We start from the raw sequence: 19781 nt of genomic DNA on the forward strand, positions 1-19781 counted from the left end.
AATCGAAGTACTGTCTCTTTAAAAAAAAACTTCGACCCCCTAGTTCGCCATCTAAAACCTACCGAACTCAATGTTATCCTATGGGGAAGGTCCCCATAGGCTTTCCTAAGTTTTTTTGATAGAAGGATATTCCTTCGATCGTTGGATTAAAATCCTTTAAATCGAACGATTCGAAGGATTTAATTGTTCGATCGAAGGAATAATCCTTCGATCGTTCGATCGTACTATCTGCGCTAAATCCTTCGACTTCGATATTCGAAGTCGAAGGATTTTAATTCCCAGTCGAATATCAAGGGTTAATTAACCCTCGATATTCAACCCTTAGTGAATCGGCCCCTTACTGTGGATTTAAGAGGGTGAAGCTCGGAGTTTTATCCATCCTTTATCATGAGAGTGTTTAAAAAGAACTATACACTGGGACTCTAAATAGAGTTTGATACCGGGACCTTTTTGCACATTTTTCATTTTCTAATTTTTTACTTTATTTTTAAGTTTTTTGGTATTATGTATTTTTTTGTATTTATTATTTTTTCTTCCAACCCCCGAGGGGTTAATTTACACTTACATATGTGCAGGCGGTTAAACAGTAGATGTACATTAACATCATGATAGTGTTTATATATTTAGTCGATAGTTATCATTAATTGGGCTTATTTGATTGATGGGATATTAATGAATTTTCTACGGTACACTTAGGGGCCGATTCACTATGGGTCGAATATCGAGGGTTAATTAACCCTCGATATTCGACTAGGAACTAAAGTCCTTCGACTTCGAATATCGAAGTCGAAGGATTTAGCGCAGATAGGATTATTCCTTCGATCGAACGATTAAATCCTTCGAAACGAACGATTTGAAGGATTTAAATCCAACGATCGAAGGAATATCCTTCGATCAAAAAAAGTTAGCCAAGCCTATGGGGACCTTCCCCATAGGCTAACATTGACTTCGGTAGCTTTTAGATGCCGAACTAGGGGGTCGAAGTTTTTTTTTAAAGAGACAGTACTTTGACTATCGAATGGTCGAATAGTCGAACGATTTTTATTTCGAATCCTTCGATTCAAAGTCGTAGTCGTAGTTGAAGTAGCCCATTCGATGGTCGAAGTAGCCCAAAAAAAACTTCGAAATTCAAAGTTTTTTTTACTTTGAATCCTTCACTCGAAGTTAGTGAATCGGCCCCTTATACACTTGAGAAGTTATGACACTGGGTTTCTATGGGATGAATTTATTGCACTAAAGAATGGTATAAAGAGGGTGTCTATTTATAGTTTGTGACACATAGTATGAGATATACACAGCTTAAGGGTTCACGGTCCCAGTGCATACACATGCGAAGGATTAGCCTCACAAGCCCCCACATTGGAAAAGCCACAGATCTAAAACTGAAGGGCTACGTTTACCAGAATATTGATATAAAAGGGCACACATGGTGAGTAAAACCTGAAAAAGTTATTTACTTTGCAGGCGCTGGGCCGTTACCCGATGATTAATGGATGTGAATAACTTCCTAACTAAAGTGAGTATAATTTTGATACTAAGGGGCAGATTTATCAAGGGTCGAATTTCGAAGTACAAAAAACTTCAAAATTCGACCATCGAATTAAAAAACATTGAATTCGAAGTTTTTTCAACAAATTTGGCAATTTTGCGGTTAAATAAAAATCGTTCGATATAGCGATTTTAGCGAACGATCGAAGGATTTTTATTCGATGTGCAAAGACCTAGAAAATGGTTGTAGAAGGTCCCCATAGGCTAACATAGCACTTCGGCAGGTTTAATTTGGCGAAGTATTGAAGTCTAAGTTTTTTTTAAAGAGACAGTACTTCGATTATCGAATGGTCGAATATTCGAACGATTTTTGCTTCGAATCGAAGTATCCTATTCGATGGTCGAAATATTCAAAAAATTACTTCGAAATTTAAACTTTTTTAACTTCGAAAATTCACTCGAACCTTAGTAAATCTGCCCTTTAATAATCGAATTAGTACAAACAATGGAACGAGTCTCTTAAACAGGCCTGTGATCTTAACTCAAACTTTGGATGTTTTTTGTAACATTTTTTAATGCTGTTTTGAAGAATGATGTAGTCACAGCAATACTAATAGATTGAAACAGAATTACATAATATCGTGCTTTTAACTGTAAAATGGATTTATTGTTTTAAACGTTGAGATTATTTATAGTTGCTATTTATATATGTGCTAGATCTATACGTATGTAATGAGTGATATTTAAATGGCAGTTACGTTTCGATGACTATGTCACTACGTCTGATTCAATTTGTCTGGTTTCCCGCCAACTCTTGTATTCAAGGCATTTTTATAATCTTGTAGACACTTTGAGAAAGGCCTCGGAGGAGGCCGAAATGTTAGTCTCGCATTTAACAATAAATCATTTTCTTTAATTTATATAAGACCTGAGAGTGCGGTTCTTTCTTGCTGGTTATACATTGGAATTTTTGACACTGCACCCAGGCAATTTAAACCTCTTTTCGTGAGTGCTGGCTACCCTGTGGACTACACATATATATATGTATATATATATATATATATATATATATATATATATATATATATATATATATATATATATATATATATATATATATACTATAGTATATATTTATATATTTTCTGCTTTAATGTATTTTATGTACTTTATGCTTACTAAGCATCAAATTGGCCTTTGATTAACGTGGTAGTAGAGGTTTTTCCCAGTTTTAGAGCAGGACAAAGACATATGAGCTAATTAGCTAGTTATTGTTTTTGCTCTATGTGGAATGGCAATTACCTTCATAGCATGCCAAAGATCATGGGCATCATAGGATGGAGGAGGGTACATCAACCCTGTTATAACTTCTTTGAAATGGCCATCAAGGTTATCTTTTAGGACTCCGAGCAAATCCTTATTGGATGAAAAGCAGAAAAAATATGTCAACTATCAATTAATAAAAACGTTTGGATAAGAAAGACATAATCTACTATATTTTTTCTTAATTTGCTAATTCTATTTATATGGAAATTATAGATGACATGTGAGGACACAGTGAGCCCCTTGGGACATAAAATGTTTGTAATGTTCCTTTTAAATCCTCATCCTAACCTTTATAATGAGCTGAGTTCTGGACGGCTCCCTTTTAATACACATTAGCACTCATTTTGCCTGTGCAATCTTATGCAAAGGGGCAGTTGATAATAGCATCTATCTATCTATCTATCTATCTGTCTGTCTGTCTGTCTGTCTGTCTGTCTGTCTGTCTGTCTGTCTGTCTGTCTGTCTCTCTCTATCTATCTATCTATCTATCTATCTATCTATCTATCTATCTATCTATCTATCTAAGCCATAATTTAATATATTTATTATATTTTTGCTTAATTTGCTAATTATATTTATATGGAAATTATAGATGATGTGTGAGGACACAGTGAGCCCCTTGGGACATACCTTTGTAATGTTCCTTTTAAATCTCATCTATTCTCTATCTATCTATTGCTATATCTATTGCTCTATCTATTTATCTATCTCTCTCTCTCTCTCTCTCTCTCTCTCTCTCTCTCTCTCTCTCTCTATCTATCTATCTATCTATCTATCTCTATCTATCTATCTATCTATCTATTTACCTCTAGCTATCTGTCTATCATCTATCCATCTCTCTCTGTCTGTTTGTCTATTTCCCCCCCTCATTCTCTAATTGTCCATCTGCAGCACAAATTTTCATCCATGTTAGTTGTAAATGAAGTTGTGTAGTTATGTATCTAATGCACCACTAGTGTATGAATAATAAGTGATGTAGATTCAAATGGATTGTAGCCTGACATAAGATTCTTTTCACTTTTGACCCGCAGAAGCTATCTGAGGCATTCCCGGGCCTACACCTGAGTACAGTTTGTGGACCTTGGTGTTTTATTTTATATGTTTTACTTGTACTCACAAGTGATGGGAGATTGGTTAGGAACATGTCAAGGAGTTTGCAAGAAGTACTTGCGCAACTTCTGTACTTTTCTACACGTATTTCTTAAATAATATGCCTCTAAAAGTCAGCTTTGCTTAATGCGCCACATGGCACCACTTAATAAATCTGACTCTCAATGTCAATGTCAAATCTATTGACTATGATCATTGATGATCTGCAGCACATTTTAGAGATTTCATACCGTGCCATTCAAATTCCCATAGGCCTGTGCAATCATAATCCTTTGTGCATTGCTGCGTTGAGTCAGGATATCAATCAGAACATCCTTGTCGCATTCTGTAACAAGAGAAGATTAAGTATATTTTGGAAGCAGTCTCCAAACTTACACAGATGATGAGCATATTGGAGGAAAATGTTTTTATTGCATAAAACAAAAGGAAAATGAGATATAAATTCACATACTTTTTCATTATCCAACAGTTTTTGCTCCATAAAATAGTTTTATAATATATTTTATCATAACAGCAAGTCGTTCTGCTTTGAATATATGGTCTGCCATTCAGGACACTGCAGTGCAGCAATAGAATTCTTTCACTCCAATTTATATCAAGTTTAATAACACAAAAACAATTGTTTTACCCAACATTTTAGGTTAAAGAAAAAAGGGAGGGTTTATACCTTTATTACTGGGAACAACACAATTACAGTATGTAAAAAAATATATGAAGTAGAACTAATAATTGAATGGAAACAACTTTAGTTCACTTAAAGGATAAGTAAACCAATAAAACTTACTTATGTAAGCACTTATGTAATATAAATTCATTATTCATTTTGTTTTTATTCCAATATATTGAGGGATACATGTACTGCTGCTCTGGTATTCTTCTGCTAAGGAAAGATGTGATAAAGGCTTTTAATTTTATTTCTAAGCAGAAGAACATCACAGCAGCCTCTTTCTTTCTCCTGACAACTTCCTTGACTACTTAGTGGTCAGACTGGTTGAAAACTCACCAGCAGGTGGCATTGTGGTAACAAAATTCATTCATATTAACAGTACATGTATCCCTTAATATCTTGGAATAAAAACAAAATAAATAATGAATGTATATTACAAAAGTGCTTATAATAGCACCCTCATCCATTTTACATTCACTTATTTTAAAGGTTTACTTATCCTTTAAGTGTAGTGAAAAGTGAAGAGTTGAAAATCCTTAACATGCACTTAAATGAATAGCTTTCATACCTACAGTTACCCGCATTGCATCTATCTATTTATGGATAACACTATCCTTGAATAAAAATATTCTAAAGAAAATGTGTTCTCTTGGTCTATACTCACCACATTTAAAAGAACATACTTGGAGCTGCAGAAGCTTTTGCAATTCCAGCATGAATGTTGGAGGTCATACATCATAGGATTATATAAATGTATGTGATATTTATGGTAGATTTCCCATCATACGTGTGTCCTAATTATTTTACGTTGATTGACTATTAATAACGGAACTTGACAATCATATTAGCTGCCTGTATATATGTTGCATTATAGTTGCAATAATACTGGCAAATTAAGGATTTTTTATGTTTCTCAGAGAATCTTTAAAAGAATAAATGTATAAAGACCTTTTCCATCAAAATGTGATCTTCAATATTCTATTTACATTCATGGGGGCAGAACCACTAACGGGTGAATTTTCGCCAGCGTCAGCTTCGCACCCATTGCACCACTTCGCCAGACGCAAATACGCTACAAATATGATAATTCAATAAAATGCGAAGTTTCATCCTGGGCGGCGAACGCTAATGAATTTTCGCCAGCGTTACTTCGGCTGTGTGAGAATTTAATAGCGAAGATGCGCTAGCATTCATTTGTGCCTAGCGAAACTTCGCTAGTGATCTTGCGCTTGGGTCAATTTGCATAGGGCGGAAAATTTTAAGTTGTATGGACGTCTTTATTGTAAATGTTGCTGCAAATTGTTTAAGTTACTGGTTTATATTACACATGTCCAGGGAACCTTAATAAAGACAAGAGACATTAGCTCACTATGAAATGAATGTTCCATATTGTGTTGAGAAAACCGCTTACCCAAAAAAGTAAGTTAGGACTTTTGCAGCCAATCCTGCTTAAAAAAAAGAAGTCGCCAGCATTTTTTGAACTTTGATGCATTTCAGCTCACAGGATATGATGTAAGTGACAGAAGATTGAGGAAGATCTAGCTGCTTTATAGCACTTCGCCTGGTCTGAGGTGACAAAGGCAACTCTGGCGAAAGTATTTACTGTTAGTAAATTGGCGATGTTCCTGCGGGTGCTCACGCTAGTAGGGATGCACCGAATCCACTATTTTGGATTTGGCCGAACCCCTGAATCCTTTGCGTAAGATTTGGCTGAGTACTGAATTCGAATCCTAATTAGCATATGAAAATTAGGGGTGAGAAGGGTAAATCAATTTTTACTTCCTTGTTTTGTGACAAAAAGTCATGCAATTTCCTTCCCTGCCCCTAATTTGCATATGCAAATTAGGATTTGGTTCAGCCAGGCATAAGGATTCACTGAATCCGAATACTGCTGAAAAAGGCCGAATTCTGGCCATATCCCAAACCGAATCCTGGATTCAGGGCATCCCTACACGCTAGCGAATTGTCGTTAGTGTTAGCCACTTCGCACCTTATTAATCTGCCCCTTTGAGATGCTCCACTTACAAGAAGCAGAATTCACTTTGATCTACCAGCAAGATGTTAGTTACAGTTCTCCTCTGCTATATGTGTAGGTTCTCTGACCCTATATTAAGTTATATGAACTACTTATACATATTCAGCATTCTGTACAATTGCTATACCTAGAGACAAAGAGAACATATCAGGATCAGGCTTGTGAAAAAAGGATCAATCACCTGGACCAAATATGGAAACATTTTAACTTAGTTTAGGTACAGTATATGGACCCCATTACTCTATTAAAGGTAATGTAAACTCCCAATTCTATTAATTCTATTAACTACTGATCCATGGTTCACAGAAAAGGAAATTCAAAGTCTTGAACATGCAAACATAAAAAAAGCTCTGGGACCGGATGGTATTTAGGATACTAAATGGGCTTAGCTCTTTGCTTTATTTTTCAGCATTTATTAAGGTCTGGCATGGTGCCAAGAGACTGGCAAATTGCTAATGTGGTGCCGCTATTCAAAAAGTGATCGTCCTCAGCCTCAAAACTATAGGCTGGTGACTTCAATGATAGGAAAGCTTTTTGAAGGGGTATTAAGGGATACGATAGTTGACTTCATTGCAAATAATAATTTCGATAAGTTTGTGCCAGCATGGTTTTATGCCCAACAGATCTGATCTTATCAGACTAATTGAATTGCCTTTTATGAGGAGGTAAGCAGGAACCTCGACTCTGGGGTGGCAGTGGATGTAATCTACTTGGACTTTGCTAAAGCTTTTGATACAGTGCCACACAGAAGGTTAATGATTAAATTAAGGAATGTTCACCTGGAACATAGTATTTGTACCTGGATAGAGAACTAGCTGAAGGATAGATTACAAAGAGTGGTGGTAAATGGAACATTTTTTCTAATTGGACCAGTGTTAGTGGAGTACCACAGGGCTCTGTACTTGGTCCTTTGTTTTTCAGCTTGTTTATTAATGACCTGGAGGTGGGCATTGAAAGCACAGTTTTTTTTTCTGATGATACTAAAGTGTTCAGAACTTTATGTTCCATGGAGGATGCTGCCACTTTTAGGGGTATATTTATCAAAGAGAGAAGTTAGCGATCACGACAGTCCACTAGAGTGAAAAATCGCCTCTCTCCATTCATCTCTATGGGATTTTTAAAGGTGCATTTATCAAAGGGTGAAAGTTCACCATTTAATAATACACCTTTAAAAATCCCATCGAAATGAATGGATAGAGGCGATTTTTCACTCTAGTGGACTGTCGTGATCGCTAAATTCACTCTTTGATAAATATACCCATTAGAGTGATTTGACTTAATTGGGAAACTGGGCAGCAAACTGGAAAATGAGGTTCAATGTTGATAAATGCAAGGTTATGCAGTTTGGCAGAAATAATATACTGTAAATGCAAGTTATACACTAAATGACAGTGTGTTGAGGGTTTCCTTAATTGAGAAGGATCTGAGGATTTTCATAGATAACAAGTTGTCTAATTCCAGACATTGTCATTCTGTGGCCAATAAGGCAAATAAAGTTCTGTCTTGCATAAAAAAGGGCATTAACTCAAGGAATGAAAACATAATTATGCCTCTTTATACGTCCCTGATAAGGCCTCACCTGGAATGTGGAGTGCAGTTTTGGACTCCAGTCCTTAAAATGAATATTAATGCGTTTCAGAAAGTGTAGAGACATGGAACTAAACTGGTTAGAGGGATGGAAGATTTAAATTATGAGATAGACTTTCAGGGATGGGGGTTGTTCTCTCTGGAAAAAAGCACTTGCGAGGGGACATGATTACATTTTACAAGTACATTAGAGGACATTAGAGGATAGACAAATAGTAAAGGACCTGTTTTCCCACCACACTAGAGGCCAATTTTTCAGACTAGAAGAAAAGAACTTTCATTTGAAGCAACATAGGTGATTCTTCACAGTCAGGACAGTGAGGTTGTGGAATGCACTGCCGGGTGATGTTGTGATGGCTGATTCAGTTAATGCCTTTAAGAGGGGCTTGGATGATTTCTTGGACAAGCATAATATCCATGGCTGTTTTGATACTAAAATCTACAATTAATGTAATAATGTAAACTGGTGGTTTTGCTTTAGTTGATAAAGGGGCACTATCCAAGCCATGAGCACCAGAATAGGATTTCAACTGCTCTTAATCGGTATTGTACAACTCATTTGTATTTAGACCATGTGTAACCATCAAAGTCTCAGACATATAATGGAGTTTAACCTAAATATAAAGAGAGCATTCGTCTGCTCAGTTTCAAATACATTGTTAATGAGAATTCAATATTTATGACAAAATTCAACTCAATGCCTGTTTTTTTTAATTCAAATCAGGTTAATATGCAACGCAGGCACATCATTTAAACTATAAACAGAATGTTTCTCCGAAGAGCAACATTTTTGCCTTTAGCATACAGTGCATGGTAATTAAACTTTATTAAACCCTTGGTAAATAAAGTGTTGTGTGGCATAATTGTTAAAATGCCTAAATGAGCAGTTATAAGTAAGCATTGCTCAAGTAACAAAACAATATGAAAAAAACTCATTTGAAACTCATTAATGAAAGATATGCTTAACTGCAGTAAAAATGTATTTGCAAGTGAAAACTTTGTTTTACAGGACAAGTAAATCCCTAGATAGGTACTTTTACATTTTTGATGCAGAAATGTTTAGCACCCAAAATTTTTGTATATACTAGAGTTACCAGTGTTAAAATAATCATGCAAGGGGCCCATCTACTAAGCTGGAGGCAAAGTGCAAAACCTGGGCACCCTGTTTCTATGTAATTTTCAATTAATACAGCCCAGCTCTGTCCCTGTTCAGAGGGGCCGGGGGGAGGGTGGCAAGTAATCACCCCATACCTTGGTTCAGGCTATTGGGTGCCGGTGGCTGACAGCACTGCACAGGCTTCTCTGACCATTCCACCAGATGCAAATTGGTACATTGCTCATACAATTGCTCTTTAAAATAAAAATGGTTTACTTGTGCCTGTTTACTCAGATCTGTGTAAGGAAAACAATGTATTTTCTTTCTTCTTTTTGTGGCTTGGGGGTTATTTATCAAAATTCATATTTGGGTAATTTTAGAAGTTTTATCAACTTCGACTAAACTCACATTTTCAAAACCACGAAGGTCTATGTATTTATTAAAAGATCCAAATATAAAAAGAAGAACGAATGAAAACCTTAAACAAATCCAAATAAGAAACTGAAAACCTCCGAATTTTCGTAAGAATTATTGCATGATTACAAACTAAAAAATACCTGAAAACCTCTAAAAAGCAAACAAAGATTTTACAATTTGCAAAGGACAACTCCCATTGACTTCTACATGATCTTGCCAGCTTTTAGATGGAGAAGTTTTGTATTAGATTTTTACTACACCCGATTGACTTCTATAGGACCTTGGCAACTTTTACTAGGCAAATTTTTGTATAAGAGGTTTTCATGGTTTTTAGACTTGATAAATAATTTTTGGAAATTTGTTGAGCTTTTAAGAAATCTGCCATTTTTGCCATTGATTTCTACATGATCTCAGCAGGTTTGAGTTGGGGTACTTTTTTATTCAGACCATAGCCCCTTTGGGGTTTAATAAATCCTGAAAAAGTTTAATTTTTTTCCCCCTTTAATAAATAGTAAATAACCCCGAAAATTTTATTTTAGCTCAATGGTTTCCTCAAAAGGCCTGTGTCAATAGAGCAAGCCCACTTGCACCAGAAGAATTGTGTGCAGACATCATTTTGATTCTGAGATCAGAAAGTGATGCCATTCAAATTTTCACTCCAATTACTAACAACTAAATTGCTTTAGGATCATTACCCCCTTGAAAGTGCACTAGGCTAACTTTATGGGGAAAATGCTGCATTATAGGTTAAAAAATAAATAAATAAATGAATACATATATATATGTGTATATATATATATATATATATATATATATATATATATGAATTAAATAACAGGATACACACCAAATCCTTGAAGAGCTCCTCCAATCATTTGGGCATCAATCACAGGGTCACAGTTTGGATTTGGGACTATTGTTCCTTGAATCTGTTAAAATAAAACATCATGAATATTTTATGCATGTGCACATTTCACTATTGTCTACATACTTTGATTTATCTCAGATTATCTTTCTGAGCACCCTATGTGTCCTTTATAGTCATGGAATGGGGAAGTTCTAAGTTGTTCTATTTCTGTCATATTCTCAGCACAGGAAAGGGCATTAAGGTAAGCATTCCTTTCTTATATTCTTGCCAATCTATAGTGTCATGTCAGTGTCCCCTCTTCACACCTGGATATCGCTTAGTCCACCAAAGTGCACCCTGGTCTACCCAGAGTGTAATAGCCCATCTATTAAAGGAACAGAAGCAACGAAACAAAATAATGAAAAAAATACACTTGACTCAATATGCTTTTAATTTGAATCCTGTATGTAACTGTATAAAAATCTATCATTTTAAAGAAATGTTTTATTGTAGTGTGTGTTTGTTATCATCTGTGCCATGTTCAGCTATCTAAACAAAAGCTTCAGTGGGTTTACTGAGCTCAAAAGAGTTTTAAATCACACAAATTCATAAACTGCTCCCAAACTCCCTATCAGAGAAAATTCAGGTATGAATATCATGATTTTTTTTGAAGTAGTATGAATGAAGATTATGTATAAATGCATGCAGTGATTTATCATTTCCTGGTGTTTCTGGTCCTCAACAGAGATCTAATGCAATACTGTGGAGGAAGTGCTGCATTTGTGTGCAATATTCTAAAATATAGCATTAAGCCATTCATAGTAGGATTCTCACTAGTGCTAGAGGTGTGGTACATCACTGTGGCACAAGAAATAATAATTTGGTGCTGAATTATGGTCATTAACCCTTTTAGAATCTATGGCACCCACATAAAAAACACAGGGGCAGATTTACTAAGCTCGAGTGAATAGTTCGAATCCAAAAATATTCAAATTTCGAAGTAATTTTTTGGGTACTTCGACCATCAAATTGATCGAATTCGATCGAATCGAATGATTCGAACGATTCGAAGTAAAAATCGTTCCACCATTCTACCATTCGATAATCGAAGCACTGACTCTTTAAAAAATCCTTTGACTCAATACTTCGCCAATTAAAAGCTACCGAATTGAATGTTAGCCTATGGGAACATTGTAGATAGGTTTTGGGCACTTTTATGATCGAATAAAAATCATTCAATCGATCTCCTAAAATCGTTAGAATCGTTCGATTTTTATTCGATCGAACGATTTTTATTTGATCAAACCTTTTGCACTAAAATCCTTCGAATTCGATATTCGAATTCGAAGGATTTTACTTCGAGGGTCGAATTCAAGGGTTTTTTAACCCTCGAAATTCGACCCTTGATAAATCTGCCCTATAGTGTTGTTTTGTTTCTGGTTATCTATGCCATTTAAGTGTTTACAAGGAAATGTGCAGCATAGATGAAATAACTGACCACCAGCACTAAAAGGTTTAAATAGCTCTAACAGATTTTATAGTATGTTTCCTGGTTCTAAGTGACCAGAATAACAAGGCAAAACCAAACTTGTTTTAAATGGGATGTATGGTCAAAAAATTTAATCCCCCTTTGGCTTTTTGGGAGTGAATATAAGGATTTTTCAAATTGCAAATAATTATTTTTTATTATCATATCCCCCACATACCTGATCATGCTTTAGCAGCGTGCAAAACCTTTACTCCCCATAGCCCCATAGCCGTCTTTGCCCGCCTGCCTCTTCTGCTAGTCCCATCCATCTACCAATGAAAAACGCGTAGGCAGTCAAGCAACGGTGGGAGTGACAGTGAGGCACATTGAGCAGGCGTATGCAAACAAGACTGCAAACAAGACTTCCTAGTCGTTTTTCATTGGTAGGCAGGCAGGACTAGCAGGAGAGGCAGGCGGGCCAAGAAGAAGAGATGGCCATGGGCCGTGAAGGTTTCACGTGCTGCTAAAGAATGCGCAGGTATGTGGGGGATATGATTGTGCTGCAAGCAACTAAAAAACGACTAATAAAAATAATTATTTGCAATTTGAAAAATCCTTATATTCACTCCCCAAAGCCAAAGGGGAATAAAATTTTTGACCATACATCCCCTTTAACTAGCAACTAAAGCCCTAACAAATTGCACAATATAAGCCTAGGGCTGCTAAACCAACTCCAAGGTACAAATGCAAGTCTATACAGTATACCATTGAATTAAAACAAGTTAAATAATATGAAACTGCACTCTACATTCAACAGACTGTTCAGTAAGCAAAAAAGAAGAGAAACTTTTGGGGTAAGTATAGAAAAACAGGTCACCATGTCCATCGCCCCACACATTCCATGTTGAGAGCGGTAGGGGGTGTAATCATGCTTCCAAGTCACTATTTTGGACCATAGGAGACTCCCCCCTTGTAGTGGGATCAGGAATTATCTTGGGGAAAGGGGTATCCAACCTGACATTTCCTACATTGAATCAATGTACAATAAAAAGTAAAAAAAAAGATATATAATTTGGATTTATTTTTGTAGCTCACTGACCTCACCATCTGAAATGTCTACAAATTTATCTTCTATATTCCAGGCTTTTAGAGGGTTTTCAATTGCAGAAATCCGAAAATACCTCAATAAACGAGGGGATCTAGAAAGTAAAGCTTTTGGGGCATATTTAGCAAAGGCTGAAAATAGAGCTTGGTCTACATAGATTCTAGCAGACAGGGTCAGACTTGGGGGCCCAGGGCCAGCGGCAGCAAGAGGATTTGAGTAGGGTGCAGGTCTGAGCCTAGCTGGGACCCTGCTTGCAGATCTGGAGGCAACCTAATTTATTGGAGAGCTTTGGTCTTGATGATACAGCTTGAGTTGACACACTCCTTTTGTCAATTATTTTCACACAGTCTCCTTTCAGGGCTTTGGACCAAAATGTGTTCTTGGGCAAGGGAATTGCGAGACACTGTTTTCCAACACCGCTTTCCATCGGGTATATAGGCTTCAAGGCTCACTAGTGTATGTATCGATTTCTGCAGGTGCAGTCCTCCTCGGAGCATCAAATTCTCTGAAGATCTGTATTGGCCAAGCTGGTATCTAGTTCAAGGAATCCTTGTAAAGCCCGTTCCTGCACAAAATATTTTTTTTTGCGCACATAGCCAATAAGGAATTAGAGGGAAAATAGCCCTGAATCCTTGGTCTGGAACTTTTATTACTTATGACTGCTGCATGCCCTAACCCCATGCCTCGCTGACTAAGCTTATTTTAGTTCTGCTATATTATCCTAGTGTTCTTGAGTTAGAAAGCTCAGGCCTGAAAACTGCCATGTGCCAAGCGCTGCTGAAGGTTCCAGATAGTCAGCACAGGGTTTCTCAATCATGGGTCTAGAAATTCATGCATGCATGGCACAACTGCTGCCCAGGGCTTCTGCCCTTCTTTGTTGCAACTTTGTTGTGGTGTGAGTATATTTGTTTACCTCAGTTAGATTGTGTTGGACTTAAAATGTCACTGTGTAAGGAAAAAATCACTATTAATAAAGAACATGAAGTTCTTTGTTGATCAATGTATAGCACTTAATATCCAAATGCACCGTATATCTGAGAGAAGATTAAAACATTCAGAGGGACATGGAGAAGATTTTGTGATTGAATGCAGAGTGGTTTGTAGCTATAAAAACAGATTTGTTATTGCAACAGGGCTTGAATATTTTCCCTTCGGTCTAATTTCAATTTAACTTTATTGATGTATAAATAAATATACTGTTCCCTGTATTTATATTTCACGGATGACAGTATTAGAAAAATATTGGACATTTCACTTGCACTTCAGAATTAATCCACGAGGAGACATTTTTCAAAGGCTGCATTTCAACACCACGTGCACCTATTTAAAGAAAATATTTAATATTTTCCAGAGGCAAACTGAAGCCTAACAGATGCAGTGTGGTGATAATAAACATGAAATGCAGGAAATCAGTGGTAGTAGCAGCTCTTTGAGAATTTCCTAGAATTAATTTTTTTCAGCCTGTATGGTTAGATGACACTTGTACTTTTAGATAGAAGTTTGTTCTAGAGACACAAAATAAATCACTGAACAGTAAAATAAAATTTTCCAGACCCAATACTTCAAAACTGTAATTAACGCAGTTTTACTTGTCTAAACTAAGGGGCAAATTCATCAAGGGTCGAATATCGAGGGTTAATTAACCCTCGATATTCGACTGGGAATGAAAATCCTTCGAATATCGAAGTCGAAGGATTTTGCACAAATACTGCGATCGTACGATCGAAGGAATAATCGAACGATTAAATCCTTCGAATCGAACGATTCGAAGGATTTCAATCCAACGATCGAAGGATTATCCTTCGACCAAAAAAACTTAGCCAAGCCTATGGGGACCTTCCCCATAGGCTAACATTGGGTTCGGTAGCTTTTAGGTGGTGAACTAGGGGGTCGAAGTTTTTTCTTAAAGAGACAGTACTTCGACTATCGAATGGTCGAATAGTCGAATAGTCGAACAGCATAGTCAATATGCACCCTAATTTTCCTGTATTTACAACAGGGAGTACACTATTCATTGTACTACATTAGTGATAGCACTAATAACATCTCTAAACACCTTTCATAAGGATATAATATATGCAATATTCATGGCTCCTGTGTATTATAAAGATATATTTCAGCAACACTTCTTACTCCCCCTGCACAAACATCCCTACTGAGGACACCTAAACTATCTTCAGTTTCATGGACTTGACATGTCAATCAGTAGTGTTCTTGAAGAGTACAGAGATGTTACACATGTCATTGATTGGCTACAGAGTTGAAGCCAGGTGCATTTTAAGCCAGTGCAAGTGCCAATAAAAGCTTCAAGATGCGAAGTAGTTGATCATTACTAATGTTCATGTTTAATGAGAGCCTACTGGAGTGCCTCACTGAGCAGGGCACTATCATAATAACAAGTGAAGTTGTGGTACATGGGAATGATAACTTCATCCACAGAAATGTGTTTTTGGGGTGTGAATTTGTGCAAGGGCTTGTCTTTGTCTTTAAAGGGGGAGTTCATCTTTAAGTTAAAGGGAACCTGTCACCTTAAGAAATAATTCCTTTTTTATGATGTTAGTTAAGCAAAATAACATCACTTTCAGTATAAAATTATTCAAATATTGTCTTGGAATTCACAATCACAGCAAACAGACAGGTGCTGTTTTGCAGACACTGTTATTAAGGGAAGCTTTGCATCATGCCAAAATGTGTTTCTGTGCCAGAATTGGGGACCTGATACCCATGCACTGGCTATGCAATTAGATGGTGAGGAGGGCGGGGGAAAGTGGGGAGTCTAGTGACATCTAAGAAGTGCAGAATGGAAAGTGAAAGTAATTGCCTGCCCCGCCTCTTTTGCCTGAGGCATAGAGGAGGCACAGGCAATATATGATTGACAGCTGAGACTTTTAAATGAGTTTATAACTGGTATGAAGGTTTTCATAAAAAAAAAACATTTTGGGTTTCTTGTTTAATTTGAAAAGGACTTTTATTATACAGCTTCATATGTATATTAGTATCTTTTAGACAGATTTTAGCAACTTTAGCCTTACATTTTCATTGTTTTTGAACTATTTGCCTTACTCTTCTGCTTCTTTTCAGTTTCAGTTTTCACTGAATCCCCACAGCTACAAAACTATAGCTCTGTGAGTCTACAATGTTATTGCAAATTTCTATATCCTGCTATACTTATCTATTCCTATTCTATCCATATACCAGTCTATCTTTTTACTGCCTGGTTGCTTGAGTAAATTTGACTCTAGCAACCAGATACAGGCTGCCATTTCAGACTGGAGAGCTTTTGAACGAAAAAGCTAAATAATTCAAAAGTCACAAAAAAAAGGAATTGCATATTGTCTCTGCCTACGTCATGCTAAAGATATTTTAAAAGCGAACTTCACCTTTAATTTAGAGCACTCAGAGTTTCTTGGAGACAGTTACTTTAAGAAGAACTTTTAAGAAGACTGCACTGTTCTAGTTAATAAGACAGACCTGCGTGTTCCCACTGCAAGTTTTGCATTGACGAATTAGATGCCTGTTTATTTAATTCTCATATAAAGCTTATCAATTATCATTATATATATTTTTTCTAGTTAGTACATTGTTACTATTTACTTGTATGTCCTTATATGGGTTACCATTTTCCCGCACTACTAGAGCAAATAGTGCACAGGAGTGTCTGAGAGCCATTGTAGAGAAGCTGAGAAGCTATTGCCATGTAAGCTAGGGCCTGTGTTTAATGAGTTAGGTGCAAAAGACAGAACCGTATCTAACACCCATGAATGCAGCTTTTATATGGACTTCTCCTCTGTGATTTCTAATATCATTACATTTTACTGGAGGGAAACCATGCTTTATACTGCCATAATAATTGTAGGGGGGTGTACTGTAAATGTACATAAAACAAGGTATGTTTATCATTTATATATTGAAATAAAGAGGTCCAATGAGCCCTACAATGTTAATATGTTGTCAACCCTGCTATCTGTTATTATCAATAAGGATTATCAATACTAACTCAGCTAATGAAAGGGTGCAAATATTAGCATATGAGTTTGTAAGTGTTTTATAAGACAGCATGTTCATTTATACCTCTTATTTCCTACTCCTTACCATAGCATGCTAAAAATGAGCACATTTATTGATTCCATCAAATGAAGGGTGTATTTTCAAAAAGAAAGACATATAACAATTCAATTTGATGTAATTTATAGTTTTTAAATGAATATCTGATCTAAAAGTATATATGCTGTGCCTTTCTAGCTTTCATTTGTATTTTGCCTGAAGAAGGGGCCTTGGTGCTCCGAAGGCTTTTTATTGTCAGCCAATAAAGGTATCACTTCTACAATACTTTTTGTAATTGGTTTTTTTTTTATTTGTTATAAAAAGATATAAGAAACAACTGTGTGTCCTTTATTTTCACTGTATTTTCACTGTATAATAGCACACAGTGTAACTACTATTTTATGTACCACTCACCAACTAGTAGATAGGATAGGATATATACTACCATGTATTTCACTGCATATTCACAAGGTCATATTAATAAATACAGTATACATATTTAATTATATTCAGTTTAAGGTGTCCATCACTTCAGTCATACAGATCAATATACCTCAGCGCTGCAAAGGATATTAAACTGGACAAATATGTACAGTTTGCTCAATTTACAACCAATGTATGCATTGCCCTCTAAAGGAGTGCTTTTGCTGGTAATTTAAGGGGTAGTAGCTGCAAAATCCAATGACTATGATGAAGAGTGGAAGCACCCAAAATATGTAAGGCCCCAGCCTTGTTTATTCTTTAAACAGAGCAAATAAAGCACTTTTTTTCTATTGGGAGATTATGCTGCTGTCATAGGCCAAAATCCAATCAGCTAAATTGTACAGCAACCCAGAATATGTAGGCCATTGGTTAACCTGCAGCATAAGAGGCCTGGAGCTGGTCACTTCTGCATTATTGTTATTATATTACAGGTATAGGATCCGGAAACCCGTTGTCCAAAAAGCACTATTTTATCCATATAATCCACATTTTTAAAAATGACTTTTTCTCTGTAATAAAAAAACCAGTACCTTGTACTTGATCCAAACGAAGATATAATTAATACTTATTGGAAGTAAAACCAGCCGATTGGTTTTATTTAATGTTTACATAATTTTAGACTTAAAGGAGAAGGAAACCTAGTCGGCGCAAAAACCCTCCCCCCCTCCCGTGTGTTGCCCACCCTCCCTCCTCCCCCCTGGCCTACCTGTCCCGCTGGGCAAATGCCCCTAACTTGTTACTTACCCTTCTGCGCAGGTCCAGTCTACGGAGTTCACAGGCACCATCTTCTTCCACGCGATCTTCTTCCTGCTTTGAACAGCGTTTTGGCGCATGCGCAGTAGGAGCATTTCGCCGGTACTGATCTACTGCACATGTGCCAAAAGTCACGATTTCGTGACTTTTGGTGCATGCGCAGTAGATCGTACCAGCGAAATGCTCCTACTGCGCATGCGCCGGTCAAAGCAGGAAGAAGATCGCTTGGAAGAAGATGGCGTCGGTGAACTCCGTAGACTGGACCTGCGCAGAAGGATAAGTAACAAGTTAGGGGCATTTGCCCAGTGGGACGGGTAGGCCAGGGGGGAGGAGGGAGGGTGGGCAACACACGGAAGGGGGGGAGGGTTTTTGCGCCGACTAGATTTCCTTTTCCTTTAAGGAAGGTACAATGATCAGTTTTCCGGAAAGCCCCAGGTCCCAAGCATTCTGGATAATTGGTCCCTTACCTGTACTAATATTTCTGTAATTCATAATATATACAAGGAAACAGAGGAGCTACTTGATATTTTATTCTTAGAGATTATCATATTAATTCAATTATGCATATGGCTTCTTTGAAATACAAGACTCGATCTTCTATCATATTCTGTTTTTTTGGATCTATATAAATTGTTGTCGTTAAATATAAATGTAAATAGAAAAACATGCATGGACATAGAAACTGGATTTATTGGCTATGTAACTAAACACCTTCAGTGTACTAATATTAATAATGCATCAAATCATACAAGAGGCTCTTGAACTTGTTTAAGCAGTATGCAAAACTCAGCAGCAATTTGTTAGACCTTTAATATTAAAGAATTTACTATTCAGCTGACATATACATATAAATATATATGTGTCTCAAATTATTCAACATAACACTAAACACAGTGTTCTACCATATTACATTTTATGATGATCAAAAAGTACTCACATAGCTGGGGCAAAACATTTTGAGGCTGGTTTTGTAGCTTGCCGAGCACTGTGACACGGGAACTAATGAGAAATGTGATCCCGGAACACTTGGTGGAGCCTTTCAATGAAAGAGTGCCAACCCCACCCAATCTGATAATGAATCCTCCACCCTAATCGGATTCCGTTTGTTTAAAACAAAGAAACATACTTCTTGGTACCAGCTTTGTGTGCTCACCTTTCAATCATGTATAAAGAAGTAAATTCATTTTGCAAGATAAATAGAACATAATCTGTGCATGGCCAGTTGCTGATACGGAAGCAGCCAATCATAACGTGAATACAGTGAAAAGACTTTCGTTAATAATTAATCATTTGGAAACGATTTAATGTTTCTTGATATACTTCTTCTCAACAGCAATATTTAACATCAAACCACT

General features: G+C 36.6%; 1 protein-coding gene across 1 annotated transcript in view; it reads right to left on the minus strand.

The window, feature by feature from the left end:
- Positions 1–19563, minus strand: part of anxa10.S (annexin A10 S homeolog) — a 45702-nt gene extending 26139 nt beyond the window's left edge. The window contains exons 1-4 of the mRNA XM_018243221.2: positions 19364–19563; positions 10574–10655; positions 4155–4249; positions 2791–2904 (exon numbers count right to left, since the gene is read on the minus strand). Coding sequence (XP_018098710.1) covers positions 2791–2904; positions 4155–4249; positions 10574–10655; positions 19364–19381 — 309 coding nt within the window. The 5' untranslated portion in view covers positions 19382–19563. The remainder of the gene's footprint in view (positions 1–2790; positions 2905–4154; positions 4250–10573; positions 10656–19363) is intronic.
- Positions 19564–19781: the final 218 nt, after the last annotated feature.

The sequence above is a fragment of the Xenopus laevis genome, chromosome 1S, assembly GCF_017654675.1.
Source record: "Xenopus laevis strain J_2021 chromosome 1S, Xenopus_laevis_v10.1, whole genome shotgun sequence".
Classification (NCBI taxonomy): domain Eukaryota; kingdom Metazoa; phylum Chordata; class Amphibia; order Anura; family Pipidae; genus Xenopus; species Xenopus laevis.